This window comes from Anas acuta, chromosome Z (assembly GCF_963932015.1).
Source record: "Anas acuta chromosome Z, bAnaAcu1.1, whole genome shotgun sequence".
In the NCBI taxonomy this organism is placed as follows: domain Eukaryota; kingdom Metazoa; phylum Chordata; class Aves; order Anseriformes; family Anatidae; genus Anas; species Anas acuta.
The window spans coordinates 15,406,017-15,426,402 of NC_089017.1; the positions used below are offsets into that span (position 1 = coordinate 15,406,017).

The window sequence follows — 20,386 nt, forward strand, 5'->3', positions numbered from 1 at the left end:
TAAAATATCAAAAAAAAATCCCAAAGCCTCTACTTTTTTCAGAATTTACAAATTTCTCAAAAACTTGCTGCTTCATAGAGCACAATTTTCCACATATTTATGCATTATTGCATTATTATTTGAGAATGAAATTCTGCCTAACTCTCATGTTGCTCCCACACGCTCTTATTGCAAATCAGGGAAATTTTTATAACAACCAGAAAACATCTCTTTTACGTGCCTGAAACTTGGCTAGACTGCTCATATTCTCTCTTCATTTCTCATCTTGGAAATAATGTTTAGTACTTTATTCAAAACAAGTCAAAACATGAAAAATCCTTGAAATAGTAAATGTTAAAGATACTATTTTGGGTAGGGATTTTAAAAATCTGAATGTCACATAGTTTTGTAGTTGAACAAAATCAATCACAATGAATCGAATATGTTGTTACATACACTTTAATTATAATATTGTCAGCTTTGCACAGGCAGGAATCACAGGTTTTTGGATGAGCTATGCATATATTGTATTCTTCTACATAAGGGTTTTCTCATTTTGCAGGCCAGGCACTGTTAGATTGAAAAAATGACACATTTGGATTATCACTGCCCTCAACTATAGTATAGGAAATTCCCTGTGGAAATGGACAGGCTATAAAACATCCATTAAGTCAATTACACAGTTCTTCACTACAGAATACTGATGTCACAGCAGCAGAGTTCAACAAAAAAAAATCTGAAAAGTCTGATAGAGTGAGAATAAAAGTGCTGAGACAAGAACAGTTTCCTAAATATTGTTCATCTCCAAAGAACAAATTACACAGTGGGGATTGAACTAGGTAGTTTAGGTCCTTCTGGGCTCATAGCAATGTGTCCTTGTCTCTGTATAACACTGCTATCAACCTAGGGCATATTTAAATATTTTTTAGTGGAAGAAAAAAATATATATATTTTTTTCAGATGTCAACAAAGGTATGTAAAAAAATTTGGACAGCCTTTTGCAGTAACTATATTCCCAAATTGTGACCAGAACACTAACGTAATTCTGGGGAGACTTGGCGTCTATAGCAAGAAGAAGATTCATGGTCAATTCCCAAGATAAGGAGACGATCTAACTACAGAGTCAGTTCATGGCTATGAAAAGTTTGGACTGCACTCAATATATATGGGGTCTACTGATTCCATTATTGCTTGAAGTCCATGAATCAATAACTCCAAGCTGAAGTAAATGTGCAGTCTGCAGAAGGATGCGGAACCACCCTCAGCATAGATGCCCCAGGAGGACTTCTTCCACCCAGGCTTTCTTCTCATGAACAGGCAATCTGCTGCATCCCAAGGACTGTAAAGAGGTAACTTTAGCAACAGCACAGAAGGTAAAGCTAAGCCAAGAAGGCACTCCATGGACCAAAAGGCCCCTACCTGGCAATCCTTCAATGTGAGTGTTAATTGAGCTCCAAACCCTGCAGAGGCTTGAACTAGAATGCTTGAAAGCACTGGAGTCTTTCTTTGCACTGGTTCCCAAATCAACATGGCAACAGATCTCAGATTCAAATTTTTTGGCTGCTTCTTTTCTAGATAACACTTCTGAATGCTTACATGGATACAATACATACAGGAAACATGCATTCAATATTTGGAATATCACACATTGCAGTGTATCTTGTTTCTGTAGTATGTATAATTGCTATTTTTAAAATACTTTCATAACTTAAAATAGAATAAACTATATTATTTTATAGGGTTTGAAAAGTGGCGTATTCTACAAAAAACGAGATAAAGAACTGAAAATAGGCCAGTCTTAGAGGTTAACATAAGGCTTCTGTTTTTAATGTTTATCAGTAGAAAACTCTCTTTAACAGGACTCTTAATAAGTAAAAAACATTCTCAAAAAATAAGAGTGTTGGTTGGAAGACCATGCATTTAATTTATATCAAGATCACAAACCGGTTTTTAATTCATAAACTAGAGTCAGGCTCCTGTCTCCAAGCCTGGTGTTGCAACAGTAGTATTCATTGTTTCAAGGAAACATTCTCAAAGATAGCCAGAGACAATCTCTGACATCCATCTGACCATCATTCTCCCCAATATAATCTAACAGAAGATAATATAGCACAGCCTGAAGCATACAGAAATTATGAATATATGTGTAGTGAGAAATGTAAATACATGTCATAATCTTTGAGACTAAGACATTTCAATTTTCCTTTTATTCAATTTTGACTGTCAGAAAGAGCAGATAGATCTTCATATTTTTCCTAAAACATGTATTCTGTGAACTTAGAGAGCACTATGCTAAAATCACATTCAAGTACTATTTAGCTTCTTAACTAAAATCATTGCCTATACAATATACATAGTATAGGACACTGCCTATACAAAGGACATATTTTACCATGTGTAATCAACTACAGCTATCACGCTCTTTGCTGAACTTCAAATAGCAAAAATCTGTATCCATTTTAAAGGCTACGTAGTAACAGTGAAATGTTTTTTGAAGATCAATGATAGAATTTTTGTGATTGAGCAAGTAAAAAAAATACAGCAGCTGCCTGGAAATCCAGAATATACTTCCAAGCAATGTACAATAAATACCTCTCTTTCAGCTACATGGAAAATAATTTAATCTTATATTTTTAGTAAACAAGAAAACAATCCACCTAGATAGCATAATGGACTTCAGTCTCTTCACAGATGACTGAACAAAATCCCAGAAAATATATTGTAATAATTCTCCAATAGCAGAAAATGGTCACAACGACCTGATCAGACACAATGACCTAATGAGGATTTTAAATTTCTACTTTTAAAACAAATATGTGATAAAAGTGGACATAAATACAAGTGAGCATAACAGATTCAGTCAAGTGTGAATATAATGCTTATATTACATTTAGTGATTTAATTAAATACTTGCATTACTTAGGTCAGTAGAAATGAGATTTATTTTCTTTAATGCTATGATGTGGAACAGTTACTGCTTGTCAAGAATAAGATTGTTTCATTTTTCTTCCTTTTAACATGCTTCATAAATAAAATCATAAGAAAACATTATTATTTTTAAGCACAAGCACAAAAGTAGAGGTAAAACAAAGCTCACATATGGTTCTGTATTAAGTGAATTTTGTTGAATGGCATATTGATTTAATTAATTGGTGGGAAACTTTCCCATAAAAGAGATAAAGCTTATTTAATTCTATTTTCTAGCATTACTGCAGTTTCAAGCTAGTTTAAAGCTTCTCTACATAATAATATAGATCAATCTTAGAAGAAGATAATTTTCAGAGTCCCAGTGTTTTAATCAATAAGCTGTCACATACACACAGGCTACCAGAAAATGCTGCTGGAACATACTGTTGATAATTTCACATTTCTTCAGCTGTTAAAGCCAGGATGAGTCATGCATCCATCCATTATCCTCAGCCTCTTTAATCATGCTGTCTCCTATTGTATGTTATCTCAGTTTTGATTTTTTTTTTTTGTGTGTGTGAAATGTTTTAACATCCAGAAATACAGTTCTGTAGCAATCTTTCATAAAGGAACACAAAACTCTTCTGAATTTATATGGTTCTACACTTGGTATAATTATCCATTATAGCAATTATTTTAAAAGTCCCACCACAATTTATAAGACAGACTATATACTGTGCAGTTCATTCTCCCTGCTGAGTAAAGCCTTGCTTTTCAGATTTTTGACTTTATATACATATTACTCATAGTCCTTTTACCCGCAAATACTCATACTATCCAGCAATCATGCAATCATGCACCACAAATCAAGGTTCTCAAAAGGTAAAACGAAATCCTACCTTTATGTAGCCCCAAGAAACTGAGAGTAAATAGTTTGCCTCAGGCATTTTTGATTTATTTTTTTTCTATACTACCAAATCTAAGATATTCAGTTCTTTGCTATCTGTTACAGCAAAAGACTTTCAACAAGAAAGAAGCCTTCTCTTCTCTCTTAATTCTTTTTGCTGATCTTCAGGTTCTCAGCAACTGTGTGCACAGGAGGCACTCTGAAATGAAATCCAACCGTGTGTTCTTCCGATTGTATAAATGCCATTTATAAAACTCCGAGCACTCAGAGGCAGAACTGAAGAGACATATTGTATGAGTTGAAGAAATATCTGAAGAGCTAGGGATATGCATATTTCCTGAACACCAGGACTTAATGAATAATGTATGTCAAGATGCTCAGCTGCTGGAAAGACTTGTTCTATCAACAGCTACCAAATAAGGATCTGAAGGGGAAGCCACAAAGAGTGCCACTAATCCCTCCCATAGAGCCTAACTAGCAGCCAATAGTATGTCACCCTAAAAGATATAAATGCAAGGGGCTGGTGACATGAGATAGGAAAATTTCTGATTGGGCGTCACTGGGGACTCTCCTGGGCATGGGGTATATCTTTTTTTTTTTTTTTAACAACAATGTCATTTAATAATGGCATCCCCGCCTGCAGCACTCACACTCCATTCAAAAATAATTAGTCTGAGTTCTTGTAGCTTCAGCAGCATTTGCCAGCTCTCTTCAATGGACATGCCATCCAAGCGGTTAAAATTAGTATTTTGTATACTCATTTGGCTTTCCTACTCTGTTTAATTTTTCATATGAAAGGGAAATATATGAGTTTTTTAAATGAATTAAAAGCAACAAATAAAGCTACCAATACTCTTGAGCAATCTTTGGTATACTATAATACTGAAAATGGTTTGGGCTTTTATGCAATCTAGATTAAAAAATGATCTGCTTGCCAATAAGCTGCCATTTTCTACCTTTTTTTTGTTTGTTTGTTTTTATTTTTTTCCCAATTTTAATAGGAAAAAAGCAGTTATTAAGAGGAAGCAGTTCACGTGTTTTACAATACCCCAGAAATACGAAGTTTCCATGCAGAAATCAGAATATTAGAGTCCTCAAACCAAATTTTCACTGTATTTATTTAACTTTTACTCTTTCTGCTTTAGCAGGTTAATACATGTATAATCAATTACAACTATACATCACAAAAAAAGCGGGGGGAGGGGATTAATTGAAAGTGGAGCATGTCAGTGAACTGACTCAGAACATTAAATAAAATATCCTGCCATCTGCCATTCAGAAAACAAAATTTAAATGGAAGAATGCATTATCTTACATAACATTGTGCAAGACATATGCATTACTGCGGCAAATTTCTGAGTCTGTGCTGTATCAAAAGAAGGGAGTTTCCCAACATGACAATGAGGAAATGTCTAAGGACAAGTTGGTGTAGCATCCAGCCTAAGCCCATATTGCTGATTCACTGGGAGCTGCTGACCAACAGTCATAAGAAACCTTCTGATTGAAGTGGTTTCTAGCTCTCTGGGTGACGCTATATAGCAATGTCAAAAACACTAAGTGCTTGAGAAAAAATCGAGCCTGCAAAAATCAATAGGGCAAAATATGAGATTAAGAGATTTCTTCCTAGCAGCAGAGAAGTATATCTCAATGTGACAACTGGCTACAGTCAATAGACCATCCAGCACTTACATGTTTTCCTACGGAAACCACACTGTTTTCATTAAAATAATATATATATATATATACACACACACACACACACGTGAATAAACACATTACTGATACATTTTCAGTAAAAAGAAGTTATACCTGTCCAAGGTCTATACAGGAAGATGAATACAAAGTAAGTTTTGAAAACAGACCTGGATTATTTGAGATTGGCAAGACATTAAAATAGATAAAAATTAAAACAAAATTTATTAAATTTAAAATTTTTAAATTAAAATTTTTAAAATAAAAAACATCTGCTTTACATTGTTTTCTGGTCATCCATGAGAGAACACTGCTGCTACCTACCCAATACTAACACTGAGGATTAGAAACACTTTTGTTGATTTCTCTAGCAAAATATTCTGCAACATTACTTTCCACCTTATCTCAAAATTCACAACACTGAGGACTGCAAAAGACTCCTCTGCACAACCAGCTAAAAAGGCCCAGAGATCCTCCAAAATTTGTAAGCGAGCAGGGACTATGGCAGGAAGGTTGTCATCCTCATGGGCACAGCAGGGTCCCTGTCAAGCTCTTACCCTCCCCCTCTTCCTCCTCCTCCTCCTCCTTATCTGCCCTCTCCTCCCAGCCTTGGAGGAGGATCCTTTGTATGCTCTGGAGTTAGAAGAGCTTCAACCAGGCAAGCACGGAGCTTGCACAGAGGGAATTAAGTTTTACCTCCTAAAATGCAAAGATTTAGAGGCTCCATTAGCTACTCTTTTTCTGACTCCTTTTCATAGAATCAGCAAGGTTGGGAAAGACCTCCATGATCATCTGGTCCAACCATCCCCCTAACACCAGCATGACCCACTAAACTACATCACTAACCATCATGTCCAACCGTTCCTTAAACACCACCAGGGACAGTGACTCCACCAACTCCCTGGGCCACCCATTCCAATGCCTGACTACTCTCTCTGAGAAGAAATGTCTCCTAACTTCCAACCTAAACCTCCCATATACAACTTGAGGCCATTCCTTCAAGTCCTGTCGCTAGTTACCTTGCTGAAGTCTAGTTAGACTACATCAACAGCCTTTCCCTAATCTACCAGGTGGGTCACCTGTTCATAGAAGGAGATGAAGGTGGTCAGGCAGGACTTGTCTTTCATGGATCCATGCTGACTGGGCCTGAACCCCCAGTTGTCCCACACATTCTGTGTGATAGCATTCAAGATGAATGTTCCACCACCTTTCCTGACACCGAGGTCACGCTGACAGGTCTGTAATTCCCCAGGTCCTCCTTACAACCCTTCTTATAGATGGAGATTTTATTCATATCTTTGAGGAAAACCTGCAAGAGGATGCCCAGTGCTGACATGAACGTGTACAAGAAGGTAAATGGAGAGAGAGGGAGATAAGGATGTGACAACTCTGCCAGGCCACTCCTGGGACAATCCTTGATCCTTATGCCATGCTGCCTCCCTTCAAAAGGCAATTTAAATTAGAAGACTTAGAATAGGGTAAAATAATAGTTGTACTTCTGACTACTGAAGAAGTGAAGTGTGTAGGTGTGAAAGTTTGGTTGCAATTGGTAGTAAAAATGGACTTTGGAAAAACAAGGTTAAAAGTCATTTCTCTTACTTTGTCACATTAAAGGTTGGTTCCTTGTTAAACTTTATTAACTACTGCTCTCAAAAGCACAGAACTATTTAAAACATCTTTTGTGTAAATAGCACTACTTGTTTAGTATGTACAAAAAAATCTTCCTTGATTATTTTACTTTCCAACAAGATACTAGACAAAGACCCATCCATAGTGAATTATACATGTAGGTTATTAAATTTATCAATGAAAGGTGTTATAGAGCTATTATCTAGATAATTTTGATGTCTTTTACTAACATTAGGTAGTTTGTGAGACTTCTCTGTTACTTCTGTCTTTTCTGAAGATGTTTACAAGTCTGTAGAAAGACTGCTTGTATACTCCATTGAATCTGCAAAATTCTTGGCATGGAGAAAAACAATTTTTCATGATTCTTACAATGTACCTGTATGCTACAACTACTCATTTTAGCTGCTTGACAACTACACTTTTAGTAGGAAATGATGACTGGGATTAACAGTTTGTTACACGTTTGTGTGATTCTTCTGAGACCCACCAGCATCAATCATCTCCAAGTACCAATAGCTACAATATAATTTAGTGGTATGACTTTACTGACTCAGCAAGGCCACCCTCTGATTTTAGCTACATGTAGAGTATGATTGACTACCTTAGAAATTTACAGATGGGAAATTCACACCTGTGCTGATTTGCAGTAATCAGCACATGTTTTGGCTGATTTTCACCCTTGATTCCCATGTTGGAATGACTGAATAATGAATTTTAAAGGAAGTTATGTTGGACAGATGAGTGTACAGTAAATAGCTGCCACACACAACTAAATAATGAGTGAAATTCAACACAAATAAAAAGAAATGAGAAATATGTGGAAATCCAGCAACATGAATGGGATATTCTTGTTTTCATAAACACATACATCCATGAAGACAAAACATGGCGAAAGGAGGCAATAATAACATTTTTCTACAGTGGATCTAATCAAGCAAAGAATATGGAAATGATAAAAGTGTAACTTGGAAAGAAAGTAACTGAGTAATAATTCAGAAAACAAAGAGGATTTTAATGAGTACTGTTGTATATTTAGAAAGAATTGGGACAATGACCTTGATAGGCAGAAATAGGATCAAATCCTTTAATGCCCACAGGAAATGTTAGCTATTATTTAATCAACAAGCCTGGATAACTTTCTCCACAAAAGTCATAAAAGAGGTGGCAGAGATCCCAGGAGCTGGGATGTTCAGCTTTAGGAAATTATGAAAGACTGCAGAAATGTTAATTTTGTGCCAATTAAAATTTTTAAGCAGGATGGCTGGGTAACGTCAGGCCAATTCATGAAATATAAGTCCAGGATAAAACAAAGGAAAAGCTGGAATGCACACATTTAGGCATTTGCTTTATAAAGAACTATGAAAAAGGAAAACAATGAATGCCAGTCAATATGGTTCTAAGCCTTTGAACACGTAATATTCTTGAATTGTTGTACAGTATTTGATTTAGTACCATACAATATTCTGCAATAGCAATTCTAATGTCAAGAAAGGATATATTAAATTGCTTAGGAACTTACTGTTGATGGATTTCTTAGAATCATCAACATGTTGATGGTGATTACGTGATGTCCTCATGTAATAGGGCAGTTTTAAATAAATTTCTGCAAGACCTATGTTACTAGGTCTTGTAACTATGCTACAGTTCATATGCTACAGCCATTTTTCATTCATGATCTAGAATTAAATCATTGCTATGAGAACTTCCACACTTTGAAGACTTCCAGTTAACAAAAATTGGAAATAATAATAAATTACGAGAATATGGAGGTCACAAAAAGAACTATTACTCATTCAATATGTTGACACCGTTCATGTAAACTAGAATTCACAGTTTAACTGCAAATATACCCACGACAGCTAGGAACACAGCTCCTTGAGTACAAAATGCTGGACTTCATTGAAGAAAGCAGCAACTCTGAAGAGCTCATATAATCACTGGAGAAAAGAAACATAACAGGACATCTCATAGTGCTACAGTGGCCTTCCCCACACTCCACACCTGTATCTTCTATAGTAATAAATAAAAGTAGAGAGGCACTCCTAACACACCACTCTGGCAGCCCCAGTGATAGAGAAGGACACGCAGCTCTGGCATCTCTGTTTTTCTAAAGGCTTACAGGTACAGTAAGTAGGAGAAGAGTTATAATTTTTCTATCCCTTGAATAATAAGTGTTCTGTAGTAAAAGAAAAACAGTCTGTTTAACATTAAAACAAACAAACAAACAACAACAACAAAACCACCAAGAACAAGCAAAAAAAAAAAACAACCCACAGCAGTTACTGTGTAGAGGCACAAGGAAGAAAATACAGGGTGCCAGTTAACTAGCTCTGAGGAATCAACAAGAACCAATAGACAGCAGATGAACTGAAACCAATTCAAAATACTTACAAGACAAATGTATTAGTAATGAGAATTAGTAAATTAGAGCACAACAGCAGTGAAGTCATCGATTCTCTGCTACCTGCTGTCTTCAAATCAAGAACGTTATCATTTTGGAAGCTACATTTTAACCCCAAACAAATGATATTTCAATTCAAAACAAGTCAGTGATTTTGTTACTTTCACCTTTATGTGCAAGTCAGTCATCTGAGAGAGACAGCTGATCTAGTAATCCATCTGGGTCTACGAGTTTATAAAACCTTAAAAGAAAATCAGGGTGGATGTGACATGGCCATTTCATGTGACTTCCTTCTCCACCTTTAACAGAAGAGTAACACTTTTCTAAGCCATTTAACACATAGAAGTATATCTTACTTTCTGAGTAAAAAGCACACTGTGACCTAGTATAACAGTAAAGTGGATGCAAAAATAATATAAGAATGATCTTTTTGGAGCATTTGTTTTTAATCAGCTTTCATACTAAATACACAGTGTAATAAGTAATAGGTAGATCACATTCATTCAAGGGTTGATTGTTAATGAAAGGCTAATGACCCCAGAAAATTAATCTATTTCAGATTACTGTTTTAGAAAGTCTACCTTATAAGTAACTTGTATCATGAAGATAATTGCATATCTCCTACAAAACTGCTCCCCTTAAAAGAAACTTCAAAAATGTAGAAACTGTAACAAGCACTTCTGTGCAAAGTTCTACAGTTGTCAGTACTTGTACTACTTAAACTATTTCTTGGTCCCTGCAAAGCCCTGTACCATTGATGTAGTTAGAAAAAAAAAAAAAAGACTAAAGACTATTAACCAAAATTTTATATTCCTTCCACAATAATGTGAACTTCATTATTACATTGCCTTTTGTTGTTGTTATGTTACCCCATGTTTGTGCAAAGACACATGGATTTCACCTATATTAGTGGGGATTTCATCCTTTTATTCGTCTGTAATATTAATGCTTATGGTTTGTAACAATGACCTAGAGATGCCTGCAGACCACTTCACAGCATGCAGACCAGAACAAAAGATCCTAGGGAATATAAACTTTCAAGGAAAAGCTCAGTTTCCCCTGAGATCCAGTAGAGGGCTTCCGATAAACACAAACGTATTACTGACAAGGACAAGAAAGAGAATTGTATCTTTAGAAAATCCTGGCGAAAATCCTGATCCTCTGAAATAAAGCAACCATGTCCTTTTCTTTCTTTTGGTAGTAAACAAAAACTCCTGAAGATACAGTCAAACAAGTAAGTAAGACGGCTATATTTCTGTCTTGAGGAAAAGGATAGGAAAAAGGCTCAAGGGCCACTTTGTTGATTCAGGTGCAGTACTTCTGAGCTGCCACACTGGAGATTTACAGTCTTAGTCTTTCCTCCTGCGGGTCAGTAAGTAGTAATATGGGAGCTCCCACAGAAATGTGCTTAGCTTTGAAGGTGGGAGAACAGTGCTTTTTAATTCAACCACAATGCGCTGGACTGTTAATAAAGCTGCACTAGAAGACTCCAAAGAGATGTCTAAGCATCAGCCCTGAGTATGAGTATAGTGGATGCAGTGCACTGCATGATAAAAAAATAAACCAAAGAGGAAGACAGCTAAATGCATCCTAGATTTTAGCTTTAAAGGTTGTATGCTTGTAAAACAGGAATTGACAGCCTGAACATATTTCATGAGCCAAATGAGAATCCTGCCTGAAAAATATTAAATAAAAACAATAATAATAATAATTAAAAAAGCATTTTTAGACTGACCTCTATACACCAAAGAACAGCAACAGTCACACGTGTCAAATCTGACTCCTGCTGGTCACAAACACAAGACTGTTTATGTAGGATTAGCCAACTTCATCTGGCATTTAGGTTGGCATGAGCCCTAACAGAAAGGCTCTCCACAAAACGTAAAGGCCACCTTTTTCTGGGAGAGCACAGCAGCAAAGAATGGAGAGAAAGTAAGGGTGTATGGATGAACTCAACTAAGCCAAAAACCATAACGGTCTGGAAGAAGCAGGACAGATATGGACAAAGAAACAACACCAAATCAATCAGCTTCACCCATCTTCTCTGGGTTCTACCTATGACTCCCTTACTGGAAGGAGAGAAAATTTGGAACTTAAAATTAATAATGAAAAAGAAAGAAATTTGGAATATAATGAGTTGTTCCAGCTGCAGCAATTAGCTGTCACACACCAAGAAAGCAGCAAAGGTGGAGCCAAAATTGTTTTTTACACTGGGATCAAGAGATAAACTCCACTGGTGTCTAACAACTGGCGGCTGTAACTGGAAAAAGGCATAACTCCTCTAAGAATCATCAGCTTTAAGGATCAGAATTGCAGCATAATTATGCTGCTTTAAAAAGGCTTTCTTGGCAGCCTCCTGCTTGTTACATTCATTAAACACATTGGAATAGCCCAAGCCATACCAGTTTACAGATCACTTTAGTTGGGAAATTGTATATAATTCTCATGCATCAAATATGAGCATTTTTTGTTGCTGAACAGACTAAAATGACAAAGTTTGCCTGAATTATTTCAGGGGAAGTACGTAGTACTTTATTAAGCTCAACTTCCAGCAGTTGAGCTTAATAAAGTGTTTGGCTCTTTTATTCATTAAAAAAAAAAAAAAAAAAAAAAAAAAAAAATCAACCGACTAATCAACTTTCTGGTAGAATACATAATTCAGTGTTTGTGTTTGCTGCCCTCTAGTGATAATAGATGCAATGTATATACAGGAACGCATTGCACTTTACTAGAGAAGAAATCTCACATTTTTGTCCACGAATTTTCAACCACATTAAACCAGGGTCTTAAGATGTATGCTCTACAATTGCAGTATTTTCAATAGACACTCCAGAGCAATTCCACAAGCAACATAAATTACACCCTATTTCAGCCCATGCTTTGAGGACTTATATCAATCTTTAGGACGTGATATTCACCTACAGCGTTCTTCCAGGAATTGTTCTAAACAATGAAAGGGAACAGTAAGACCATAACCGAGCTAAAAAAACCCTTCTGTATATTGAATTTAATTTCTACACGTATTTTCCAGTTTACAATATTTTGTTATATATTTACTTTCCCCCTCAAATACAATGCTGTCAAGATGATTCAAGTTACACAAAAGCTACTCTTAAAAGCTAATTTAGATCAGAGAAAAAGTGGATCGGGATGTGATTACACTTGCAGTTATAACAGCAGAGTTGAGGGGGCGATACCTCCTGGCAGAAGCAGTGATGAATAGCTCAGGATGTTATCTCTCTATCCTGCTCTGTAACCAACTGAATTGAACATGTAACCACAATCCAGTATTTTCATCCATTAAATTATTACTGTGAACACCATCTGATGTGGATATAGACAGCTTTTGAAGTTTTTCCCTAAAACACAATATCAAAATAAAATCCTTTACCTTTACTTGGATATATGTATCACATCACAAACACACAAAATCTTTTTGTTTTCATGTATCCACAGCTATTGTTATAAATATTATATATTTCTGCATCATAACAGCCAAAGCTGAGAACCAACAGGGCAGTTAGTTATACTTTAGGTCTGGATATGCCTCAAACAAATATCCTACATTTTAAGCAATTTTATTTTTTTCTTAAATTACTGCAATGTTAGTTGAAATGCAGTTAATGCATCATATCTGCATATTTCTCAACAGACACCAGCTTGTTTTGCTCAAAGGATCTCTCTCTAGTTATAAATGACACACACACAAATCAAATGTATGCTCAGCTTGCACTGGACATGAGCTCAGGGACCTTTGAGCAGACTACGAATTTTTTTGTTTTAAATCTTTACCTGATATACATCTTATTTATGCTAGGCATTTTAATGGTGTGTGTGCTTCTCTTTCTGTTACTCCTCCATGACAACCAGCTTTGCAGTGAACAATCTTAAACAAACCTTTCAAAAAACAGCACCAGAGAAAGCTACAAAATACCGCAGGACCCAGCCCAGACTCTTTTATAATAATTCATTCCTTTAACATACCCTGACAGCAGTCTGTTTGCTTCACTTAATTCCTGTATTTGATAGAACCTACAGTTTGGTTGGAAAAGTACAATAGAAATTAATTATCACTAAAAGCAAAACAAACACCAACTCATATTATTACTAGTTAAAACATGTACTTCTGATTGTAGCTATGGATGTAAAGGAATTGCTAGGTAATGTTAAAGCAGTAACAAACAACCTTAAAAATGAAAAAGAAAGTTTAAAAGGTATGCATCACATCTTTGGAAAGCAGATAAATTAAAACTCTCTCTGAGCCTTTAAAATGCACAATTGTTTACGGAAACAGTTCTGCATCTTCAGTCAACACTGATGCTGAAACCCTCTGAATTCCCATACAAGAATTGCAAATGTAAATTTTGCCATTTACCTTCTCTTAAAGCTATTTTTTGTATCAATCACAACAACTCCTGTTGACATTAAATGGCATTAACATGCTTACCGTGCTATTATAACAGAGTTCTCCTTTGAGAACCCTCCTATTGAGGGTGTAATTAAAATCTCTCTTGAAAGATTTCAGGAAGACAAAAGCTGTATTTATGGTCTTCCCCCCTCTCCCCCCCCCAAAAGACGGCACCTAGTCTTTTGGCCAATATTTCTGCTTAACTACCATTGGGAACAAAAGCCTGCTGTAAACCAGTAATGCAAATTCCCCAGCTGGGAAAGAAAAAAATAAAAGTCCATCTACAGGCTCTTTAAGATTGTCTCTTCTCTTCCCATTTGTCCTCCCTGCTTGACTGAAAAATTCCTGGCCAGCTGCAGTCAAAGGATCAAGACAGATGACTTAAGGACTCTCCCCAAAAGTCCTTTTCTATGACCAGCTCAGGCTTTACCACAACCATATCTCAGCATCAAATAGTTTCATGCTCCATAGAAGACCCATTCTCTGGCCTTCTAACCATGCAGGAAAGGAAATCATGAATAATACTCAAGTGAAGTTTAAAAATTTGGAATGGGTGTATACTCCTTTTAGGAGGAGTCTTTTCTTGCAAGAACAGATCCAAAAATCTATCATAAATAAAAAGGAAAAAAAAATACTTCCCTTCCCTTAACACTTGGATTATGTAAACCATATGTAACATTTCCCAATAATGTTACAATAAATAACAATTCCCAAAATGAAAATAAAAGCAAGTACAAAATAAACCAGACGTGGGACAAAATGAAAAGGTAAGAAGACTTCATTAAAACTGCATCCATGGACAGAACAGCAGGTCAATTTTAGTCACATCTTTCTGTCCTTTCTCTGTTAGAGACTGCCCTTGGGCAGGTTACACTATTATACTACACTTCAGGTCTCTCACCTCAATTCTTTTTATATATATATATATATATATATTTTTTTTTTAATATATATATCCATTATATATCCATTCATGTCTTTGCAGTGACTATAACCAGACCACCATACTTTTAATATATATATATATATACATACACACATGTATATCTAAAGCTACAGCTGTACTGTACTGATAGAGCACTGCTATAAGCTTCAATTCTTTTTATCTGCAACCAGAGAAGAATCCTGTCTCTCCACCTGCACCATGCAAAACACAGGGACAAAACAAGGCGGAAATATCAGCCTCAGATACAGCTGCAGGATTTGGCTTATACCATGTTTTGCATTTCATTGAGTTGCCATTTCTTTGTCATGCTTTGAATGAGGACATTTTCCAAGCATATTGATACCCATTGCCCCATTCCCAAAGTGCAGCCCCAGACAAGCACACATTTTCATGGCAACGAGTAGATAGAAATGGCAGGTTTTGTAAGCAGAGCCCCAGGGCACATACTAGGCTATAGGCACTTTACAAAGAAGCTTCACAAGAAGCAAAGAAGAAAAAATAATTGGACTCAAGAGACCGCTGTGATCTAGTATATGCACTTCCTTTAAATGCTTACTTCACTGCAGCTGGGCAGAGACTTGGAGTCCAAAGACACTGAAGACATGAAGAGTAAACATAGCAGAGGTACTGTGAAGCCATAAGGCTTCAATAATGTCTCTAAAATTATGTGATACCTTTGCTGGAGGAGCACTGCTGTTAACAAGAAATTGTGCCATGGAGATATTCTTGTTCATAGCTCCAACTAACTGTTCCTGCCCTGCAGCACAGGAATTCCTAGAACTTGTAATATGTTATCCAAACAACAGTAATGGCAGTAGCCTTTTTTTTTTTTTTTTTTAACTGCTTATTTGTAATTTAGATTTATAAGCTGCATCTGTATAATGCCTCATAAGGATATTTGTGTTATGGGATAGGAACACATTCCTTATAGTAAAGTTTAATCTTTTCCCAGGACAACTTGTGATGAATCCATAAAGGCATTCAAACTGGAGGAATAATAAAGTAGTTTCTTCTAACATCAAAGCACTTGGCAAACCAGTATTTTGTCATTTAAATATTGTTAAAAGAAAACAATATTTCCCTTTTCCTAGAATATATATTTTAGAGAATTCTAACAGATCTCTTCATAGTGAACTGACAGGATTTGGCTTTAAACACATCAGACCAAGTTTATCTCCTCTTCCTACCTCACCTCTAGTTAACACATGCCTAATAAACAGTCAGCCACATCTGACAAACATAATAGGTGAAGAAGTAGAAGATTCCAGCTTGCGACCAGTAACAAATAAGAACACTGCACTTACTCCTTGAGCACTTCAAAGATCTTATGCAAACCTCAGAAACTTCTGCAATTTCCCGTTTTGTCTTCCCTTGTTTTTTTGTTTTGTTTTCCTGTCACAAGTGTCAATTCAGACTAATAAAAAGGTCTGTAATAAAAGGAACATTAAATGCACAACACCTGAGTAACTCACATATATTATACATATATATTTTGTGTGCACATGCATGTGTACTTATCCCATAGATACCTGCTGTAGCATAGCTACAAAAGAAGCTTGTAGCCACATTATGAACTCTTGCAGACACGAATTCAAATGTGCAAGGAACAGTGATTCCTAACTCACTGAGCTGTGATGTCATATGCATCCTAAAACTGATACAGCTATACCAAAACAAAGAGTGAGTGCCTATTACATACATAAAACTGGCTTGCTATGTAAGTACAAAAACCAGCTTCAGTGGTATGGCTGTGTTCATCTCCCTTCCGCTGTAATGTGACATTCTTACTTTAATGAGGTGTTCCTACTGTAGACCTGGCCAAGCACATGTTCTAACAGTTCATCAGAAATCTTGTTGAATAGTAGCCATTTCATACTAAAACAAACAAGTTTTTAAATATTTTTTAAAGCTACAGTCCTACTTAACATATATGCTATTCTTGTGAAAAGGCAAAAAATAAATCAAATGTTTTTCTTTCTATTTTTAATATAAATGAAAACCAAACATGAACCAAAATTGTTTTCTATCCTTATAAATACTATTATTCAGTTTAATAATAATAATAATAATAATAATAATAATAATAATAATAAAAACTGACAGAAGGTACAAGCCACATTATAAAAAACAAAACCAAAAACCAGTAATATTCCAGAGAAAAGCAGAGAATTGTGGACCACAAATTAAGACTAAGGCGGAAACAAGCTCATCATGGCTCTGATATATACACGCCTTAGCAAGCTCCCAGCAGATATCAACATTTTGAAAGCAAGCTGCAAGTTGTTTCATGCAGTTTTGTTGGTTCAGGCTCCAGCTCTCATTAAAGTGTGGCTTATATACTGTTAACTAAAGTGCATTTGATGGTGTCATTGTTCTTTGAAGGAAAAAGATCAGTGAGGGGCATTAACCAACAAAAATTTGTTCCACCTTGTCCATTGCATCTTTTGTTTGATTAGGTATTTAGACTACATGCTATGAGTAGATGCAGATTGTAAACCACCACACAGATTCACAAAAATAATAATATCTATCAGTCCAGAACAGGACAAATAACCAGTCTTAACCCTTACACTCTTGACTCATTCATACAGTGAAACACACAAAAACGTAGTGGTTTTGTTTGTTTGTTTTGTTTTTTAAAGTTAAAACTGTACCCAAGTGACCCTAGGTCAAATTAAGCAAACACAAAACACAAGTGGTTTCCAGTTCCCCAGTCAGGTGTACTGCGAGGTTGGGTTTACTGGTATACATGAAAGAGAGATGAAGACAAGATAATAAAACCAGGCCAGAGGCAGCTTTATAATTTTCCAAATTGCATACTTACTACCTGTGTGTTTCCAAGCCCTCTTACAAAAAAAACTCAGTACTTGTATGAGGAAGCTCATGATATATTCATGGAATTGTTTCCTTATTCCCTTGTACATTGATGCCCATAAATTGTCTCATATCTTCCATATAGGATCCAAGTTTTGGGGCACCAACTTCTCATGTTGTGCTTGCAGAGCTCAGTGATGTTCCTCTCTGTTACAACTGCATGGAGCAACCACACTAATCTGTCATCTGATGCACCGCTTGCTAGCTGTGGATGTTTGCATATTTGCCCTGAGATTTATAGGGTTCAGATCAGGACACGCTGGGGAGGCATTAGCCGAGTGCTGGGAAGGAAGAGCTCTGTCAACAGTGACACATCCACATCTGACAGGGAACACTTCTTGAAAACATGGACGGGTTTGTTTGGTTTTGGCAACCCTATTTAAAGCATGCACTGGATCAAAGTGGAAGAGTGCCCAGGCTGCCTCAGCTGCATCTCAGCCATGCAACAACGGTTACCATCTTTCACCTTCAACTACTGGAGTTTCTGTACAGCTCATCACTTGTAATATAGCCAGGATTAGACAAAAGATTGTACTTACTCAGGAGAAAGTGCTCTTGGAAATCATGCTCACCAAAAGCATCAGGAAAAATGGCTGGGGGTCAGAAGATGCAGTGGGACACCTGGTTCTTCAATGAATGTAGACTTAAGTGTCAATTTATCCTGCAAACATCTGTTCCTTCCTAACTCACTCGGTATTGAGAGGCTGGGGATAGTAGCTCAGGTTCACTCCCATGTTCCATAGCTGATGTACCTTCCAGACAGGTGCTGGTTTTCATCTCATCATCTCTGAGCCCACGGACTACAAGTGTAGCCACTTTTGCACTAATTGCTGTTTAAGGTAGCTGCACAGAGCCATTGAAGAACAAAGACTACACCTACTGGCCTAATACAGTCTAATCAAAGCATTGTTCCTGTTTAAAGGATTTTGCACAAGCCCTCTCACCTGAGGGAATTTCACCTTTGTGTTAGACCCATTTCCAACCAAAAGCACCAAGATTATCTCTTGAAGTCACATAATATGTAAGGGAATAGATATTTGCACCTTTGCAGAACTGGGTCTCAGGTGAAATGTACCCTTGAGTGAATCCTCCAATTTTTTTAACAGCATCTTTGCATTATTCACAACTGATTGTTCGAATGCAGACAGTATTTTTAATCTAACTTTTCAAAGAATAATAAAGCAGGATGGAATATAGAGATCAGATACAGATAAAATAGAAGAAAATAGGTATCAGTTTACCCCCTATGTCAATGTACTCAACTTCCATTAATGTTACTGTAGAGTGTTCCTAGTTCAACACAGTGCCAATAAATTAGTATTTACAAGGAAACAATTGTAAAGCTAAATCAATATTTCCTTTCAAAATGCTCAAATGCAGCTTATATTTAGCAATACTCAGCATGTACTACAAACCCTTGCCATAATCAACCTCTGTAAACACTGTTTTTATTCATGTTTTTTTTTAAATAAGTGAATATTTTATAATTAATAAATGTAACATTTATATTATTAATTAATTAATTTGCTTTGCTTTGATAATTTAGGCCACTTATGAGCTTCTACAGCATAGCAAAGCATCTAAGGAAATTAATTTAATTTGAAACATAAGACCTGCTTAATCAATGTTAATCCACCATCACTGACCTTTTCTGAACACTGAATTGTATTGAATCCTTCCATTCACGCAAGGTTAGAAGCCAAATGCAGACCGAAAATAATGAAAAAGCATCACATACTGGAAACTGATAGTGCTTCACTAACGAAAGAAAGTACACAGGGTATTGGGGTATATTCTCTGACTAAACTGTCAAATAGGTACTAAATAGACACTATTCAAGAAAAGATTAACTATTAACCTTTCATTATTACTAGATATCGAGAAACAAGGCATCTTTCATATTTCAACCTGCTTAAACTGTTATTTTCAAATCTCTATAAAAGTCATCCACAATTTGAAAAACATCTTAATACCAAACAAAACCAATAAGCTTTGCACAGATTTAGCATCTTCTTCATATTTGTCTTGAATTCTTATTAAAAAAAAAAAAAAAAAAGCTGGGAAAATCTGGCTGCTTTTTGACCATTTATATTCACATACAATGTTCAGAGCAGCTGGAAAGCCCTAAGCAGCGCATGAAACACTGGGGATACCTTGTCTATGCATGTACGTGGGGACTCACACAAGCACCAGTGCATTTCTCTAAATCATGCAGAAGCATTAAAACATACAGAAGCAGTAAAAAAGAATCCTCTTCTGAAAAAAAAAAAAAAAAAAGACATTGTTCCTCCAGTTTTCCACAGCTCAACAGTTGATTCTATCAGCTTTTTGATAAATATGTAATGAAGCTAAATAAAACTGGCTATGAGCTCAACCTGAAAGCCTGGTAGAGTCAATTTAAAGATGCTCATCAGCTCCAGCAGGCACTAGATCAAGTTCTAGCTGAATCTGAATAAACTCAAATGCCATGGGACATGGAAGGCAATGCTCTGGTGCCATCTTCCAGCCCCCAGTGCTTTTGCTCAGGCTCCAAAACAGAGAAAAAAAAATAAGCATAGTTCATCTGCATATAACCATATAGTTAACTAGGGAGCTGATTTCTTGTCTGATGCAAATTCCTTAAAAAAAAATAGTTATAATGTA

The 20,386-nt window shown here is 36.1% G+C and overlaps 1 protein-coding gene across 7 annotated transcripts in view; it reads right to left on the bottom strand.

Annotated features, from left to right (window-relative positions):
* PDE4D (phosphodiesterase 4D) overlaps positions 1 to 20,386 on the bottom strand; it is a 525,614-nt gene that overhangs the window by 20,315 nt on the left and 484,913 nt on the right. The window contains exon 1 of one of the 7 annotated variants that reach the window (XM_068666387.1): positions 3,786 to 4,708. The exons of the other annotated variants lie outside the window; for them this stretch is intronic. Within the exon in view, the coding sequence (XP_068522488.1) occupies positions 3,786 to 3,833 (48 nt within the window). The 5' untranslated portion in view covers positions 3,834 to 4,708. Of the gene's footprint in view, positions 1 to 3,785; positions 4,709 to 20,386 lie in introns of those variants that run through there. 7 annotated transcript variants of the gene reach the window in all.